This window comes from Poecile atricapillus, chromosome 1, assembly GCF_030490865.1.
Source record: "Poecile atricapillus isolate bPoeAtr1 chromosome 1, bPoeAtr1.hap1, whole genome shotgun sequence".
In the NCBI taxonomy this organism is placed as follows: domain Eukaryota; kingdom Metazoa; phylum Chordata; class Aves; order Passeriformes; family Paridae; genus Poecile; species Poecile atricapillus.
Window position 1 is genome coordinate 90,286,923 of NC_081249.1, and position 18,541 is coordinate 90,305,463.

The 18,541-nt window shown below is 40.0% G+C and overlaps 1 protein-coding gene across 1 annotated transcript in view; it reads left to right on the forward strand.

Moving 5' to 3' along the window:
* Positions 1-18,541, forward strand: part of POLQ (DNA polymerase theta) — a 51,289-nt gene that overhangs the window by 22,151 nt on the left and 10,597 nt on the right. Inside the window, exons 14-24 of the mRNA XM_058840565.1 lie at positions 1,736-1,929; positions 2,250-2,374; positions 3,931-4,174; positions 4,978-8,046; positions 9,013-9,152; positions 9,750-9,946; positions 11,419-11,659; positions 12,738-12,931; positions 14,611-14,748; positions 16,076-16,250; positions 16,712-16,847. Coding sequence (XP_058696548.1) covers positions 1,736-1,929; positions 2,250-2,374; positions 3,931-4,174; positions 4,978-8,046; positions 9,013-9,152; positions 9,750-9,946; positions 11,419-11,659; positions 12,738-12,931; positions 14,611-14,748; positions 16,076-16,250; positions 16,712-16,847 — 4,853 coding nt within the window. The remainder of the gene's footprint in view (positions 1-1,735; positions 1,930-2,249; positions 2,375-3,930; positions 4,175-4,977; positions 8,047-9,012; positions 9,153-9,749; positions 9,947-11,418; positions 11,660-12,737; positions 12,932-14,610; positions 14,749-16,075; positions 16,251-16,711; positions 16,848-18,541) is intronic.

An 18,541-nucleotide genomic window follows, 5' to 3' on the forward strand; every position in this document is an offset into this window, starting at 1 on the left:
TAAGACCTTGGGAGAGGAAGCCATGAACTTGTGAAGATTAGTGAGGAAGCCAGATGGAGTTGCACTGAACAACTTGGGATTCATGGCTGCCAGAGGCCCATCATGCAATCATCAGCTGAAATCTGACAGTCAGCTTTAGCCTTCTCTAAATGGAAGGTGTATTCTCTTTACCAGGATGATAAATCAAAGGCAGAATATGGGAATCTTGTCTGAAAAGAAGGTTCACTTCAAGAGGAATGTGCTTGCAATTACAAAGCTTGTTTGAGCTGGGAGACAGGGGCAGGCAAGAGTCTGAGCGTACCTGTCTCTGCTTGCTGTGTTCAATAACCCAGTTATGGGCTAATACTGATAGATTTTTTTTGGATTTACTGCTGTCCCATATGTACTCATATCTCTGTTTTAGAAGAACCCATTATATTTTGTTCTGTTTCTGCTAGGTAAAATGAACACCTTTGTGTTATGCACCAGTGAATTTTTCCCTGTTTGCATCTCCAAAACAGAAAAAAAAAAAAAGGATGAAATTTGTTCCTGTTCTGGGGTAGAGGCAGTGATGGCATTATGTTTTATATGCTGTACTTTTTAATTGCAGCAGCTTGTCTAAGGTTATTTTAAGTCATACATTGTTGAACAAAATGTTCTTGAGATTCTCTTCTGTTAACTACTCTAAAACACTTTCTTGCAAGTCTGTTCATTTTCAAGGCCAAAGATTTATTTCATTTTGTTGCTTTTTTAGTCCTTTTAACTATTGTTCTTCATGTGTTCCTTGTGGGCTACAGGGAGATTATCTGCTAAAATTCTTTTTAGTTCTTTTAAGTTTGAATCTTTTACTTGTACAAATACAAGACTGAATTCCAAGCCCTTGTATTTTAGGAAAGTTGATTAAAACAAATAAGGATTTGCTGGACTAGGAAAATAGGTTTTTTTAAAGAAAAAAACCAAACCACAACAAAAGCCCAATAAGCAACAAGAGATAAACCTCCATCTTAATAACTTTTGTTCTTCTCAGCAGATGAAGAGGCATGGATGATTTACAACCACATAAGCATTTAGTATGCTGTGCCATTTAACATTTGTGCCAAACAACTCTTAGTTCTTTCAAAATAATTAATCTTGCTTTATATTGAGAAAGATATGAAGACATTTTGTCTCCTCATGGAGAAACTGACTGTGCTGACTAAACATTAACAGAATTTGTTTTATGGCTAAAAAACAATAAAAAAAAGCTCTGGAGGGCTTTTTGTTAGTGTTGATAAAAGTCGAGATTTTTTTGTACTCCAGGTAAATGAAAGCTTCAGCAAATTCTGGCAAAATCTGTGCCCTTCCTGCTTTATCAGATGATGTGGCAGTGGTTAGTGTGTTTACTCGTGGTTTTAAGAGGTTGATGGATATCTGTAAATTGTGTTAAAAAATAATACAATTTTGTTTTCTTAAAGGACATTGAAGATACAGCTTAAATATCTTTTAGTGGCTTGGATTTAAAGAATAATCTGACAAAGATTCTAAATTGTTTCATCATACCCATATGAGTCAGATCTCATCAGTACAAATATTAAAGAAACTGGATTAGAAGAGCTTTTACTTTCTTCATGGTACATGCCTGTGACTCAGTGTCTTTACGTAGTGTGTAGGATGCTCTAACCACATTCCCCAGGCTGTAGTTTTGTTTACCCAAAACTCTGTTTAGTTCTGTTTATTTCCCTGAAACAGTTTTTTTGCATTGTCTTATTTTCTTTAGGTCACCCCAGTGTATGAGGAGTGGACCACAATTGATTGGTACCAGTTTTTCTGCTTATGGGAGAAGCTGCCTGCCTCAATGAAACGCGTGGCTGAGCTGGTGGGAATTGAAGAAGGCTTTCTAGCTCGCTCTGTAAAGGGCAAAATCACAGCTAAAACAGAGAAACAGCACAGACAAATGGCCATCCACAAAAGGTAGCCACAGAATGTGGGTGTGAATGTGCAGAGATTAGAGGCTATAATATTTGTAATGCACAGGATCTGTGTCTGTTTTCAGGAACTGGCTCTTTTTCTGAGTGAGCTGATAGGTCAGAGAACCTGGACCTGGTCTGCTCTGGTCCAAGAACACTGGTGGCACAAGATGTTTGTGCTGATGTTTTTGGAAGCCATCCTCTCTGTTTCTTTTGTGTGCTATAATGTATTACTGTTCTGTCCTATGTATCACGGTACATTTTGCCATGTACTGTAATGTGCCCTGGATGACAATTTCATTTCTTCATGTTCTTCGAAAACAGGTTTTTCACCAGCCTTGCCCTTCTGGATTTAATCAGTGAGGTTCCTTTACAAGATATGACCAAGAAATATGGCTGTAGTCGTGGTCAGCTTCAGTCCTTGCAGCAATCTGCTGCCACTTATGCAGGCAAGTTGTCTGAGCAAAATACCCCAGGAATTTTAAGCTAGGCTGTTTTCTTGGTGTTTTTTTTGGTGGGGGGGGGGGGGGTGGTGTTTGGTTTTTTTTTTTGCCTTCCAGATTTGGGGCTAAGATAGCCACAGTGTGGTACTAACAGCAAACAGCCTTGTAAAACCACTTACGGATTTACAGCTTAACCTGTGGTTGCTCCTGCTGTGGAACCACAGAGTGTGCAGTGGGAAGGGGGCCAGCTGAGGGGAATCAAGCAGTGTGCGGCATGCTGAGGTCTGTGGAAATCAGCTGTGTACTGTGCAGGAACATAATTTGTTCAATACCTATATATATATATACCTAATATAGTTCAATAACTATGGAAATTAGTGCAAGTCCTTTCTAAAGCTTTGCTCTATCAGAAAAGAATACCTTTCAGCATTGAGTAAAGTTTGGAGTCTCTAAGATGGGATGTGGCTTTCTTCTGGATGCAAAATTAATTGGCCAGAAGGTATAAGGTTACAGTTTTCAAATCAGAGTGAATGGCTTCTGGGTCATTTAGCACCAGATCATAGGAGGTCAGACAGCTGCTACCTTTAACTCCCTTAAGAAGGCTGTGTGGGAGTAGAAGTTACAGCCCACCATGAGACCAAGATATTTTTTTTTCTGTTGCCTAAATCCTTCATTACTCCATAAGTGGGTTTTCAGTTTTTAAGACAGTTTTAGCTCAACTTGCAAAACCCTCTGTGTGGGTTGCAGTATGAGTCAAAGCCCCAAAATGAAAAGGTCACGCCAACTGATGCAGAGTAGTTTAATTTAATTCTGGTAGTATAAATAACTTTTTTTTTTAACTTTTAGTATAAATAACTTTGTAGCAGTTTCATAATTCTGTATTTCCAGTGTTAATAATTTTCACAGCAGTAATCTGGGAAGTAGAATGAACTATTGATATGACATAGAGATAAGAGATAAGATAAAGGTTGTATTCTATAATCAGTGTAAAATTAGTGAGGGATGCCATGTCTTTCAGTGGTTTCCACAGTCTGTAGATGCAATCTGTGAGTAATAAACTCTACTTTTCTGTGCTCTTTTCTTCTCCCATACTCCGGGGACTGCATAGGATTTGCTACCTTCTATGATGCTCTCAGTAACTGAAATCCTGCAGGTCGAGCTCTGCTTGGATGGATGTCAGCACTGCATTTCCTCAAAGATCTGTGGCTTCTCTTAGTGATTCTCATCACTACTTTTTCCTTTGCCATTTTTTTTCCAGTATGATTGTTTCATAGGACTGCTGTTCCAGCATATGCATGTGCTTCAAACGTTCAATATTAGCATCTTAGAAAAATAGTGTCATTCAGAATTTCTGCCTCACTGATTAACTAGTTAATTGCAGATTGTGTTCTGCAAGACTAGCTCCTACTCATAGTTGTAATAAACATGAGTTAGTTTCTGTAAATAATGGGAAGGTGAGAAATGTAAAGTGAGTGCTGATTCAGATTGGGGGCTGGGGAGTGAATCCAGCTTAGTAGAACTGGAGCTGGAGTTCAGACATTCATGTACCTTCTGTGTTCCAGGAATGATAACAGTTTTCTGTAATCGACTGGGCTGGCACAACATGGAGTTGTTGCTCTCTCAGTTCCAGAGCCGCCTCACTTTTGGGGTGCACAGGGAGCTCTGTGACCTGGTGCGAGTGTCTCTGCTGAATGCACAGCGTGCCAGGACCCTTTACAGCGCTGGCTTTGTCACCGTGGCTGATCTTGCTAAAGCCAGTCCTGATGATGTGGCAGCTGCTCTGAAGAACTCAGTACCGTTTAAAAGGTGAGAAATCAGTAAGTCCAGAAGTCAAGTAAAGGAGGAGTTTGTAAGGTGAAGGGTTACAGGATGAAACCTGCAAGAAAATATTGCAACCCTTTGGAACTTCGTGTCAAATGTTAGAAGTAACTTGTAGGTCTCTCCAGCTGATCACAGTCATTCCATGATTGTTCTGAAATTAACAGAAGCATCTTGTATTTACAGAACAAGTTTTTGAGACCTAGATTTTCTTCTTATTCCTCTTTTCAATGCACTCTTTAGTCCTGGGTAAATTGTCAGTCCTTTCTGGGGTGTTTTTGCTGCCTCTAAAAGGCAGCTCCACCATATGTTCAGAGTAGTTGATTTACTGCTGATTATCTTTTGGGATTCTCTTATGGTTTATAAGTTAGTGCGGTAACAAACTTCCTTGATCAAGTACCTGTTGGACTGTGCCATGAAACTTGCCTGGTTCATGCTTTTGAACTTCCCTTTCTTTGGAAAATGGTGGATGGGGGATGATTCGTTGAGACCTGCATCTTGCCCTAGCAGCGAATTGGGACTTGTCTGGGGTACATTTGAACACAGAAATCTGGCAATGCTTTTGGGGTATGCAGCCAGTAATATCTTTCATTGACATCTATTCATATTTAGAAATAGTTATTTCCGATTAAGCTACTTCCCATCAAGTGCATTATATTTTAGGTAGAGTGCTTCTGTAAAGGAAGCTATGAAGACAGTTGGAATGGGAGCAGAAGAGAATAGTGCCAGCTCCTTGTGTTGTTTGTTATGTTCTGCATAGATATTTACATCTGTCTGTTACCTTCCCACAGTGTTCGGAGAGCTGTGGATGAGGATGAGGAGTCAGCAGAGGAGCGTCGGGCCGTGCGCAGCATCTGGATGGCTGGAATGAAGGGCTTAACTGAAAGAGAAGCAGCCTCTGTCATTGTGGAGGAAGCCAGGAGGCTTCTGCAGCAGGACTTGGCACTGATGGGGGTGCAGTGGAACCCAGAGTCTTTTCTCGAGACTGATACATCCTCTGTGATCAGCAGTGAGTCAGAAGTGGAAGACAGACTGCATAGATCAGATGGAGAAGAGTCTGCTGAGTCTTCAAGGGTGTTAAACAAAAAAGGGTGCAGAGTTCAACACTGTAATGGCTTTGCTTCTCAGATTGGAAACTTATCAAATATTAAAAAGGGATATAAAAGGCGACTGAGCAGTAGCACAGAAAGCTCTGTATTTGAGATTGAAGTCCTGGCCAGGAAACAGGCTCGAGCAGAGGAAGGCAAGGGTGAGCTTGTGTACAGTGCTAGAAAATGGCCAAATGTGTGCAGAGGAAATAAAAACACAGAAGAAATTTCTCTGTTCAAAACCAAGATGGATTCCAGAATAGCAATCCAAGAGCACCTTACTGAGCAAGGAAAAACACCAACATTGAGAACAGAGTCTTCAGCCTCTAGATTGACTAAAAGCTCAGATACACATTTAAACTGGACTAAGAACAAAAATACCGCTTCAAAACTGCAGGGGTCACTTCTTGAAGATTCAAATAAGCTTAGCATAGACATAGAAAAGCTGCCCATTTTCCACACCACCATCTCTACAGGTAATTTTGTTTCAAACCAAAATAATAAGGAATTTATGGAAACGGATTCCGTAACTCATAAAGTCTCAAGTTCTGTACAGATGGGGGAAGTTAAGATTGGGAAGAAAGATAAAATGGAAGGATTATTTACAGACCCTACCACCACTAATGAAGGCATGCCTAAGGGGAGAGCAGGTTTTCAGGCACCTGTTATGTTGATGGGTACTCCACACACCAGTGTGGAGACACACAGTATTGTAGGAAGTAGAGGAATACCTGGTAGTGTTAGGACACAGGGAACTGACAAAACTGATGGTGACCAGAATAAAAGGAATAAAACTCAAACAGGTGCGAGCTCTGCTGAGGCGAGAATTGATAAGCATTTTTGTCCTAGTGAGGAGAAAACATGCAATATTCAGATTCAGAATGCTGGCAAAAATGTGAGTGAAAAGCCCAATGGAATATTGTTACAAGCTGGAACACTGCAGAATGGCAACAGTCATCCTAAAGATTTTCTGAAAGGGTCTTTAGTAAAATCCAGTGGTGTTTGCAATGCAGATGGTGTTCAGAATGATCCAGCCTCTCATCTGTTTTCTGACTCTAGAGACTTTGAAGACAGCATCCATTTGGATACTCAAACTGAGATGATAATAAAACAGGAGAGAGCAGCTGGAATCACAGGACAGCAGGGGATACAAGGTTCAGAGCTGGCAGCAATACCACAGCAGGAAATATCAGAAAAACTAAGCAGTTTATGGACTGAGAATGATACTGATAAAAGACTGGCTGCAACAGTTAGGAAACTGAGCTTCCCAAGTCTTATCACAACAAGTAACATTACAAAAAACACAACTCAGCACTGTAGTAATGAAGTTTTGGAGTCTGGAGGCCTTAATTTACAGCCTGTAGGGAAGAAAATAGAACCTGCACCTTGCCTTAAAGAAAGCGATTTCTCAGTGTCTGACTCACAGCTACACAGTTTTCTACAAGATTATCAGACCCAAAATTCTGATGGGAATGTGAAAGGGGAGAGTGTGTCTAAAGACCTGAATAAAGCAACCTCCCATTTTGGTAGGGAACACATTGTACAAGTAGAATGCCAGCCTGTCCCTGAAACAAGCCTAAATATGAGTGATAGCTTGCTGTTTGATGATAGCTTCAGTAATGTCAGTGACCTTTCAGCTGTTCACATCATGGATGTTGATGGAAAGGACCCTGTGGCTTTGCTTCCTCCAGATGGTGTTTTGCAGAATCCAAGGCCGATTGAGAATAAATTTGATGTCAGTGACAATCAGAAAGAACATGAGAATTCTGCACAGTGTAACAATGTGTCTCTAGCATCCTCGGATGTAATAGCAGAAGTTTTAGACCATGGAAACTCCCCGTCTTTTCTGAAAGACATTCCTTCTACATTTCAAGATCAGTCAGGATTAAGAAACTCAGTCATTTGTAACAGTGACCCCCGACCAAAGGATTTAGTAGGAGATCAAGGTGAAAAGCTCCAGAGAAGCCACCAAGCTTCAGAGAAGAGCACCCATCCAGTGGTGTGGACTGGATGTTCGTTTGAACTAAGCCCAGGATTGCAGGATGTGTTGGACAAATGGTCTAGCCTCTCAGGCATTGAACCAGTTTCAGCAAGTTCCAGTTTGAAAGGAGAGTTAGTTTCTCCTATTGCTAGGCAAGAGGCAGATCCAGTTTTTGAATCTGACTGTTGTAAGCCAGAGCCTTTGCCCACTTGCTTAAAAAGCTCTTTCAAGGTTAAAGAAAACAAAACGAAAAGCTCGGATCTTCAGCAAACAGCTGGCATAACACTTCAGCTCAAGGGAAGCAACAGAACATCCTGTCCTGCACCAGATAGTAATAATGGGTTTATTCCTCCAACACCTCCCAAAGAGCTTTTTCCAAAATGTTCTGTTTCTCTCCCTGTGAAATCTGCAAGAAAGGGACAAGTCACCTGCAAGAATGAAGGGCAGACGATTCAGCTACAGTGGAATAGTGAGGGCAGGGCAGAGCAGCAGGTAAAAACATTCCAGGTCAACCTTGGGTGTCTAGACCCAGCTGAGACAGATGAGATAAAAGATGATTCCACTATAGACCAAGGCTTTTCGCTGCAGCTGTCTCAGGATGTTTTTCCATTTGTTCCCTTAAGTGCTGAAAGTTTCACTATTATTGATGTAGCCAGTGACAAAGCACTTTTCCAGACTTTTGTTGCAGAATGGAAGGACAAAAGCAGATTCTCCATCTCAGTGGCGTGTGAAAGAACAAAGTGCCTTTTGTCTCCCAAATCAACAATTGGTGGCAAATTCAAGAAAGGTCAGTTTCCTGTTCCAGTGCATTATTTTGTGAACAGCATGTGAACAGCATGTGGTATCTTCAGCTTAAAGCAGGCCTAGAGAAGGAAAGGATATGCAAAAAAGGAGGAAAATCACTGATATAACAGAATCTTGGAATGTTTGGGTTGGAAGGGTCCTCTGGAGATTATCTCGTCCAACCCCCCTGCTAAAGCTGGTTCATGTAGAGCAGGGTGCACGGGATCACGTGCAGGCAGCTTTGGAGTATCTCTAGGGAAGGAGATTCCACAGCCCCTCTGGGAAATCTGCTCCAGTGTTCTGTCACCCTCAAAGTAAATAAGGTTTTGCTCCTGTTCAGATTAAACCACCCATAAAGCATCCCTTCCAAATTCTGGCCTTTTCTAGCAACCTCTTCAAGAGCTGAGATAGAAGTGTATTCCTTCCACTCTAAAAAGCATTTCACATTTGCCTGTCAAAAATCTATTTTGATAGTTAAGAAATGTTGTTGTTGTTATGGCAATGTGACAGCAAAGAATCTAACTGCTTAATCTTATCATTTTAAAGGAAGAATATGTTTATAAAGCAGCAGCAAACTGCATGAATACTTATGTGGGGAAAAAAAAAGAAGCAATATTGCAAAAACTCAGAGACTGATCTGAATTTCACACGTGCTTATATTAAACCAAGTTTATATTTTGAAAATATTTGAAAATATGTAACCTTGGTTCAGAGGCAGTCACAGAAGAATATTCAGATGCTCTCACATACCAACAAGCTGCTAAAACTTCATTACTATCACCAAAGGCCTATCAAGGAAATGCTTGACACCAACCCTCCATCCTCTACTAACACTCATCTCCTTTGCTTTACTGAGACTCGATAATATTAAATTTTAGGCTCAGCTGTATGTATTTGCATTTTCAGGATCCCAACTCTTCTGTATTTATGAATGCCACTTTATAATAGTAACTTAAAATTATTTCTTTAGTGAGTTCTCCTCAGTGGATGCAAGTTAAAGATGACGGATTTCCTGTCCAAGGATGTGAAGACATCTTGGTAGTTGGACTGGCAGTGTGTTGGGGTGGAAAAGATGCCTACTATATCTCTTTGCAGCAGATCCAAGACCAGGCTGGTAAGTGAACAGACAGGCTCTGCTGCATCTCAAAAATTCCTTCAGCAGATAAGGTTCTTGGAAGTGCTGGAAGTGATTGTCCCGACCCCAGCTCCATTGTGTGGTGGAGTCATTTAGCAGCCATAGGTGTTGAACACTCTTGAACAGGTTTCTGTGGATACATCTATAGTACTGTGTAATAAGGGCAGGCAGTTGGCTCAGACACTGGACTCTAAGCATGAATATGGCTAAAACATTTGCTCAGTCACAACTTCTCTATCTAACTTCCTTTTCGCTTTCAATCTCTTCCAATTTTTGCTCTCTGGGTCAGATCTAGTGCTCAAATGCTGAACATAGCCCAGTCTGTGCTAAGTGACCTCGTGACTAGGGTTTGATTCCTGGCTATCCTTTGTTTATTAGTACTGACACAGCATATTGCTTTTGGGAGCCTTTTCTGGTTTGATAAAACATGTAATGGTGCTATAAATGTATTGTTATTTTTTCATAGTTCAATAGTGGCTTTTGTGCTTTAAATTAAAGATTTTCAAGATTTTTCTTTTGCCTTTTTTACCATGTAATGGGTTAAAAGATGCTTTTTGCTTGCATTTCCTTCCTTAGAAATCAGTCTGAGTTTGGCACCACCACCTTTGGACCAAAGCCTATCTGTGACAGAGAGACTGAACCATCTGCAGCTGTACCTGCAGAAGAAGCCCAAGAAGGAGCGCTCACTTATCATGTATGACTTCATTCAGCACTACAAAACTCTGCTGATGGCTTGTGGCATCTCCTTGGAAGGAAGTTTTGAAGACCCAAAGGTTTGCAGCATTAAGAAATGTCACTTGGGTGAAACTGCTAGTTTAAACACAACAGTGGAAAGGCAGGAGTGCCTTCTGGTACTTCTGTTATTTAGGTATGAATCTGTCAGGAGGTTTAGTGAAATTTTCTTTCAGTGGGCAATCTAGAGCAGTATTTCGAGGACCTTTGCTTTGCTATGGATGTTCGTGGTACCTGCAAGAGAAACAAAGAGTTTCAGAGGTTAGCACATTATTCTGTCATACCTTACTTGGCAGGGGAAATGAAGATAAATCTCTCCCCAGTCCCAGTGGACAAGACTTAACTTCTGTTTTGTTGCAGTAAGAAGCCTGGGACTGAAATGTCACAAGTGCTTCTGGTCAGGTTATTTCTTCTGAGAGCAGAAAACTTTGTAAGCAAGAGATTTACCCACTCTGCATACAGACCACTTTGCAATCCCTATTTTCTCAAAACAAAGTTTACATGGAATTTCAAAAGGTTTGGCTACCAGTTGTAACTCACATGAAACACTAACTTGAGGTAAAACCACCTTGTTGCCCATGTTACAAAAAGCTCTGGGTGCACAAAAAATCCTGTTGATTTTTAAAGCTTGCTTTGCATATGGGCTGAACAGCAGCATGCCAGTATTCAGCTCTGCAGGAAAGTAGCTAAGGTGTTCAGCACAAGGAGACATAGATTTCTTCATACCAAGACATATATCTAGGATGAAACTGAGGAAGAGCAGTAAATGGATGAAGATGATGAAGAGCAATAAAAGCATCTTTCCCTTCACTGTTCCATGTAATAGTCCATGTAATAGTCATACTCATGTTGGTTCATTTTAGTGGTACAATACATACACCCTCCCCAACCCTTTTTATATCCATGTGGGTTTTCACTTGTGCTTGTATGGCAGAGACAATATAAAAATCTGTGCTTCATCCTGTTTTGACACCAGAAATTAAAATATACATATAAATTGCTTTGAAGAGAGGGGTTTAAGCTCTACCAGGAGTAAAATATCCCATGCAGAATTCTCGGCATTAGTCCTGTTCTGCAAAAGATAGGAGAGCTCAGCTTGGCTAGTATTCTAGATCAATAGCAAGTTCTGATCTCTACAAAGTCATTTTTCAGATTAAACATGTTTTGATCCTGATTTTCATATTTATTCCCTTTGAGTTAAGTTTTAATAAGTGAAAAGACACTTCAAGATGTGTTTATTTGACGGAGGATAAAGTTTTCAAAAGTACAGAAATAGCTTTTCTTTTAGAAGAAATAACTTTTCATTCTCACTCAAGAATTAAGCTCTTCAGTGACTTAGGTCCTCCTGAAGGTTTTTACTGAAATGATGTAACAAATTATTGCAGTTTGCCTGCCAAATGAAGAAAACTAATATCTGCTATAACCTTGAATTAAGCCCTGGTTAAATATTTGCATTGTATTATGACTAAAAGGTAAAAAAAAAAAAATTCTCACGGACATCTCCCTTTTTAAGGTTGCCTGTTGGCTGCTGGATTCTGGCTCCAAGGAGCATACCCTTCACAGCATGGTGACCAACTTTCTCCCCAGTGAGCTGCCCCTGCTGGAAGGAGTGGGCACTGGCCAAGGGGTGCAGAGCCTGGGACTGAGTGCCAGCAGAGACCAGTCAGGGCGGTACAGAGCAGCCATAGAGTCTGTGCTTGTCTTCAATGTCATGGAACAACTCCTCAAGGAATTACAGAGGGAAAACCTGACAGGTAAAGAGACCTACCCAGCTTGGGGGCAAAGACTGAGGGTCGATACAGCTGTGACGCCACAGGCTGAATTATCAGTGCAGGAGAGAGGTGGTTTGGAAATTCTTATGTAAATATGTTCTGTCAAAATGTTCATTTGTTAAAATAAAGGAGGGAAATTCCCTTGGAAGCATATATATTCTGAAAAAAAAATTAAAACATAATTTTTATATCCCAAATCTCCACCAGTTCCAGTGGTTAAGGCTGTAGCAGAGTCTATTCTAAGTCTCTAAATCAAGCAGATTTGTACCTCCCAGGTGAGTACCCTGGGCATTCTGAGGGACTTGGGGGTCTGTCTATGATTTCTCATGAGTACTTTCAAAAGTTTTTGGATTTCCTTGTCAGAAGTAATTCTTAAAATCCTCAAAAGTTTTCTGAAGGAGATTTCTTGCTGCCCATATGGCATGATTTGTCATGTATGCATTGTGTCCATGAAACTCATGATTCCATAGCGAATGATCCTGTATGTTTGCACTAATAATTGCTGAGTGCTTGTGCTGTTTTAAAACAAGCCATCAAAAAAAAACCCCAAAAATATACCTATTGGTGGTCACTATGATAGTTTCCCCTAAATCATATCCAGAGCCAAGGATTATGGTCCAATCCTGCTGAAGTATTTTATTGCAAATTTACCACATAGTTTATGATTGTTACAGTTGAACCTTAGAACATTTTAAAAAGATGTGGGTGGTGGAATTAAAGTGTATCAAGTTAGAAAGCCTTACATTAAGCATTTCTGCTGTTTATAAAATGTTGATATACAGAGAGATGTATATTTTAGAAAAAAAAAATTGTCAGACGCTTCTTTCTTAAATACTTTTGTGATAGGAAGTTCTGGAACACTTTTTATTATAAAATATTTATTATTCCAGAAACAAAAGTACTTAAATAAAATCTACAGTGAGAGATTTCAGTGTGTCAGAACATTTCAGTATTTTCAAAACTGAGGATTCTCCTTTTTTTTTTTTTCTTTTTAATCAATGTGTTTATCTGCAGTTGATCTATTTTATAAAAGATTTTCTTGCATTTGTACTTACTACAGATGTATTTTCTAAAGTGGAGATGCCTACCCATTATTGTTTGGCTCTGCTGGAGCTGAATGGCATTGGTTTCAGCACAGCAGCCTACGAAACCCAGAAACAGGTCATGCAGGCTAAACTGAGCCAGATTGAGACCAAGGCATATCAGCTGGCAGGACACAGCTTCTCCTTGACCAGCCCTGATGACATTGCAGAGGTACATGAGGGGTGACGTGGGAGGGGGAGAACTTCCCCTGTAATTATTATCAAGAGGCTTTGGCTAAAATAAGAAACGAAATTCTTCATGGGAAGACGGTGTGAATAAAATCCAAAATGCAAACCCAACTCTGGTGGGAGTTCATTTTTCCTTACACTCATTCTGAGCTTGCTGCCTGCAAGAGGCTGTGTCTCTCCTGCTTGTTACTAATCATTCTGGTTTCTGCCAACTTTAGCAGAGATAAAGAAGGTAGAAGTGGAAGTATATAATTTGGAAATGAAAAACAAGTTAGAATAAGCATGTGGTTTGTATAGGACCTCTCAGGGTGCATGAGATGATCTGCCAAATAAATGGCTTTTGGAGTATTTTGGATGAGTGGTACAGGACTGGAGAAGCTTTTTTTGCTATGCCAGTGTCCCACACACGAGATGTGGTGTCATGTAGTCTTGAGTCTAAGAAGAAATGCGCTGAAAAAGTTTCATTACCCTTGCCCTTTTACAGGCATGAACGAGGAGGAAAAACTGCTTTAAAAGTTTTGAATCAACATTGTCTGCTTTTAAGAACCTTTTAAGAACTGTTATTTTTTAAAGTCTAAGAAATAGATTTCTGTGTAAAACAGCAACACTTTCATTCCTGAAGAATTTCACTTATATTTTTTGATGTACATTACATGGAATAAGTGAAATAGATTAAAATTGCTGTGCATGGTTTTCTCCCCTTCTTTTTTTTTTTTTTTTCTCCATATACTATTTTCTCACTGAGGGGCTGTACTTTATATGGAAGCAGCTATCAGTAAAAGAAATTCCACAGAAATATTCCTTCTTTGTTGCAAATGTAGAAGTCTTGCCCAGTAACAGTAGTCTAAGTTAGAACTCCTTCAGTTTGACTCTGCTTCATGGAAAAGGGGAAGTAAAGTTTTGTCTGAAATGCTGTTTTCTGAACTATGGAAGCCCTGATTTCATGTAGAAATTTGTTATGAGTCATGTAAAGTATCTTGTATAAGTCAATGGAACTTTACCCTTCTAGTTTTGTGTCAGTAAAACTTCCGTGCTACATAGATGAGCAGGAGAAAAGCCTTCTGTTCCCTTCTGCCAGCTGTGAAATCAAAGACAATAGCTGCTAAGTAGTGTATAATGCTACATGGAAACATAAAGTGAAAAATTAAGAGCTGTATTCTGTCTGTCACCAAATGAGCATACACCTAATTTTCTGGTTTTTGGCAATTTATTAGAAAAACTAATATTCTAGCTATTCTCTAAAAGGTATTTGTGACCGCCTCCTTCTGTGCTATTCATATTGTTCTGAAGCCTGCTCCCTCCTAACACTTCTTTTTTTTCACCAGTGTTCTTCCCACTTTCAGTCATCTGAACATTACATTTTATTACAGTTGACTGTCAGTAATAACCTCACTTATTGGATGGAGTTAATTACCTTTTCTAAAAACATACCTGTGAACTTAAACTTAGAGTGTTCAGAAAATGAGATTTTAAATTGCACTTCGTAGTTAATTAAAATGAGGAGGAATGAATTTGATAGCCAGGATCTTTAATCAGCTTTTTAATTACCTGAAGCATTTGTACTATCCTTTGGCTGGAACAAGCTGTTTAAGTGCTCAGTTGCTTTTGTTTTCTCCTGGGAGTAGTGTGCAGAAACTGATTTAAAAAGCTGGCCTCTTTCAGGTGTTGTTCCTGGAGCTGAAGTTGCCACAAAATGGAGATGTGAAAGTCCAAGGGAGCAAGAAAACCCTGGGTTACACCAGAAGAGCAACTGCTAAAGGAAACAGGGTCAAGCTAAGCAAGCAGTTCAGTACAACCAAGGTACAGTAAAATCTGTTTCTAGTCTGAAAGTAAATTTTAATTGCCTTTTGCTCCTCCAGTTACCACTGGAAGTTCAAACTGGGTTCTACCTTCTGTGTTAACAGAGTTAGTAACTCCTACTCTCCCGAAGCTTGAGTGCAGTGAGGACATGCCTATAAATAGCAGGCTTCAATAAGAGTAAATCAGGCAGAATCTGATTTCCCAAATCACGTGCAAGACCAAAATAGCACAATAATTTTGTAAAGCCAATAGCAGAAGAATTTTTCCACATCAGCTTGAAAGATACTTAAATACCATGTTGACTAAATACAATATTTTCTCTTCCTGCTACTATCAAATCTCTATTTTTTGCTTCAGAGAATTTGTCTTCAGAATGGCTAATCTGATGTCTTATCAAATTTAGTATATCAGAAGCTTGTATAATGTGAAGGCTATTGACATTCTTGGCAGTAGATAAATATTGTGGACCTGCATTAATACCAACTGCTGCAGGCTAATGAGTGCTCTTGCCAGACAAGTGAAATTAGCAGATATATATGTTCCTGTTTTCAGGATTCATTAATCTGTGTTGTTTTCTTAGTTCCCCCTTGTTCAGTGTAGTCTGTACTCAGAAGACAGGTATTGATTTCTGGAACTCAAGTGGCAGCGAAGACATTGGGTGCAGTGGTGGTGCCACAGCAGGGAGAAAGAAGCAAAGGGAGGATTTCCTCCTTTTGTGATGTGGAGAGATGAAACTGCAGCTGCCTGTGACACACAAAATAAAATATTATTTTGAGAAATGTTTGCATGACACTGTCTTTTGAAATTCTTGTTAGTCCCTTCATATTTCTGATTTAACTGAAAGGATTTGATTGCTAGTAATCAGCTTTGTCTTTCAAGGAGCGTGGTCAAGGGCTTCATTTGGTGTTCCTAGTGTACAGATAGGAGAGAGCAGGGAGAAAAATATGCAAGAAGATGGAGGAGAAGTATTAACTCTGGACAAGAGGAGACAACATAGGGGACCTATGGCAAGTGATGCTTTATTTCATCATTTCAGGTGGTGTATTGGTTGGTGCAGATTAAGAGCGTTGATGAGGGTGCAGAAGTCTAAAGGGAAGTGATTGTTTTCTCCTGGGTAATAAAACTGCAGCTATGTCAGGTGGTGATTTGATTACCCAGGTGTAGGTGGTATAAGTGGAGAGTATAAATAAAATCAATTTAATTTTAAGGCAGTGACACTGTAAGCTCACTGTGGGTGAAGGAGGCACTTTTTCCTGCAGAACTGCAAAAACTTTATTTATAAAGTTTTAAAGGCTGTTGATTAGTTGTGCCCTTTTCTTCCCACAAGGATGTTTTGGAGAAATTAAAGACACTTCACCCATTGCCAGGGCTGATATTGGAATGGAGGAGGATCAACAACGCCATTACTAAAGTGGTGTTTCCACTACAGAGGGAAAAGCGATGGAATTCTGCACTGGGAATGGAAAGGATATATCCAGTTTCACAGACCCACACAGCTACAGGTGAACAAATGTGGGCAAATGCCTCAGTTCTTACTGCTTTTTTTGTCTTTTTGTATGTGTGTGCAGCTTTTCTAAGGGGAAAAGGTGGGAAATAAAGCCTGTGCTCTGCTTCAACCAAAGATACTGGTATATCTATTTGACATATATCTGCTTTAAAAAAACAGATGTGTTTAAAATAGCTTTTGTGTTCACTGAGCAGTATTATTCATTTCTTGCACATATGGCCATCTAAATCCCTGACTCCAGAACAGGTTCTGGATTTGGGAGTTTCTTATTAGTGATACAGAAATGGGGAACCATCACAAGCCCATTAAATACAAATTACTTTTCCTTTTTTAAAACTTTTTCAGTGGTTGTGTCCTCTCGCTTTCCTGCCTATTGTATTTTGGAGATGCAGTGTGTATTGAGTTAGAGAGACTCCTTTTGGAGCACTCCTTAGCTCTGCCCTGTCTTCCTTTCAGGTCGAGTAACCTTCACAGAGCCAAATATCCAGAATGTGCCAAGAGATTTTGAGATTGAAATGCCAACTGTGGTTGAAGAAAGCCCACCCTCCCAAGCCCATGGAAATGTTAATTCTCCTGCTGCTTTGAGGGGCAGGTAGGCGGATCTTGACAAAGCTTCTGTCTAATCTTAATGTGGTTGCGTTGTCAAATTTCTCTTTTCTGACTTCACCTGTGGCTGCTGTCGTGTCAGTGTGACTTGTTATGCAGTGTTTTTCTTACAGAGGAATAAGTACCTAAAAATCAGTGATACATGAAAGACTTAACAATACTAACAGCATGTGGTTTCATGTAGCTATTTGCTTTCTTTTTGATGTTCTTTGTGAAACCCTTCAGTGAGATTAGTGCTATATTCCCAGTTGTTGGAGGGAAAGCTTGAGTGTGAAAACAACTAAACTGAAGTTAGGATCTGGTTTGACTTAAGAACTACTCTGAGAGAGGATAGAATATTGTGGAAGAAGCAGAAAGAAATGAATTTGTTTAATGCTGTGTAGCTCCCTTTGTAAGGGAACAGGGGTGAACATGCTTTTCGTTCTCTGTTAATAATCTTATTTGTGATAGTGACCTACAGAAACTACCAGGTAGAAGAAAAAGATTTCTAAATTTAGTTTCTCTTAACCAATTACCCTGCTTTCTATGATTCTACAATTCTACTTTGACAGCATTATGTGCCAGTGCCTTTGACAGCATTATGTGCCACAGAGGTGTGGAAGTCTAGTGAAACCCCAAGGTCAATGTTTTAGCATGTACCTTGTGAGCTTTGTGGCTTCCTACTTGGTGGTGCTTTTCTGCCCTTTCAGTTTCTCTTTCCATTCAGGTTCTTGTCCCAATTGTGTCACCTGAGTGACTTTTCTAAGCTTTTTTCCTGCAACAAGATGTGAAAAATTTCAGAAGGCTTTTGGTTCTTCTATGTGGTGCTTCCTGCCACCATGTGTTCAACACCCTTGTGCCTTGGGAAAGTAATGAGAACTCAGGAGTAGAAGGATCTTGTCCATCTCTCCCCAGGAGAACCAGGCATAGCCATGGAGGCAGGAATGTCATTCTGAGATAAAGCTGTGGCAGTGCTCAGGCTTGCAGCAGCTTTTCAGGATGGCTGGGGAGTGTGCTGGTTTCTTGGAAGTCTTCTTCCCTATAGAGAAGAGCCCATCAAAGTCCTGGAGTGCCTCCCAGACTTTGGGAGGTCTGTTTCTCAGGCTGACTTTTCCTACATTTTCCTACATTCCTTAGTTAAGCAGCCACTGTGTTAGGAAGATGGGCAATCCTAAAGGCACAGAAATACCTGCTGGCACAAAAGAAATTGCCATCCAGCCAAGTCTGATCAGACTTCCAGACTTTGGTCCAAACTGTCTATTATCTTGCTAACTACTATTGCTACTCTTTCCTCCTGCTGTAAGAAGCTTCTGACCAAAGGAGTGTAGCTAAATTAGGTAGTGGTATAAAGCCCTTACATATTTAACTAAACTGAGATCCTATGCTGAACAGTGTGATTTTCTGCTGTAGCCAGACATGCAATTGTCCTTCACCTTTATTTCTTTTGAAAATTTATTTCTGTGATTTTTGTGCTTTCATCTCATCGATCCCTACCATTCCTGAAAAGCCAATATTTGAGAAGAAAAGGAAGTGCACAAGGGAGAGGATGATGTTTTTTCTGTGCTCTGCTGAAACTAGTCTTGATCTCAGAGATACCTTTTCATTTTGACAAAGAATTTTCTCAGATCCCTGTTCCAGACATCAAGGACTTACAAAGGCTTTTTGCCTTCCAGTGGAGAGCCCATTGGACTGTCTGGTAGA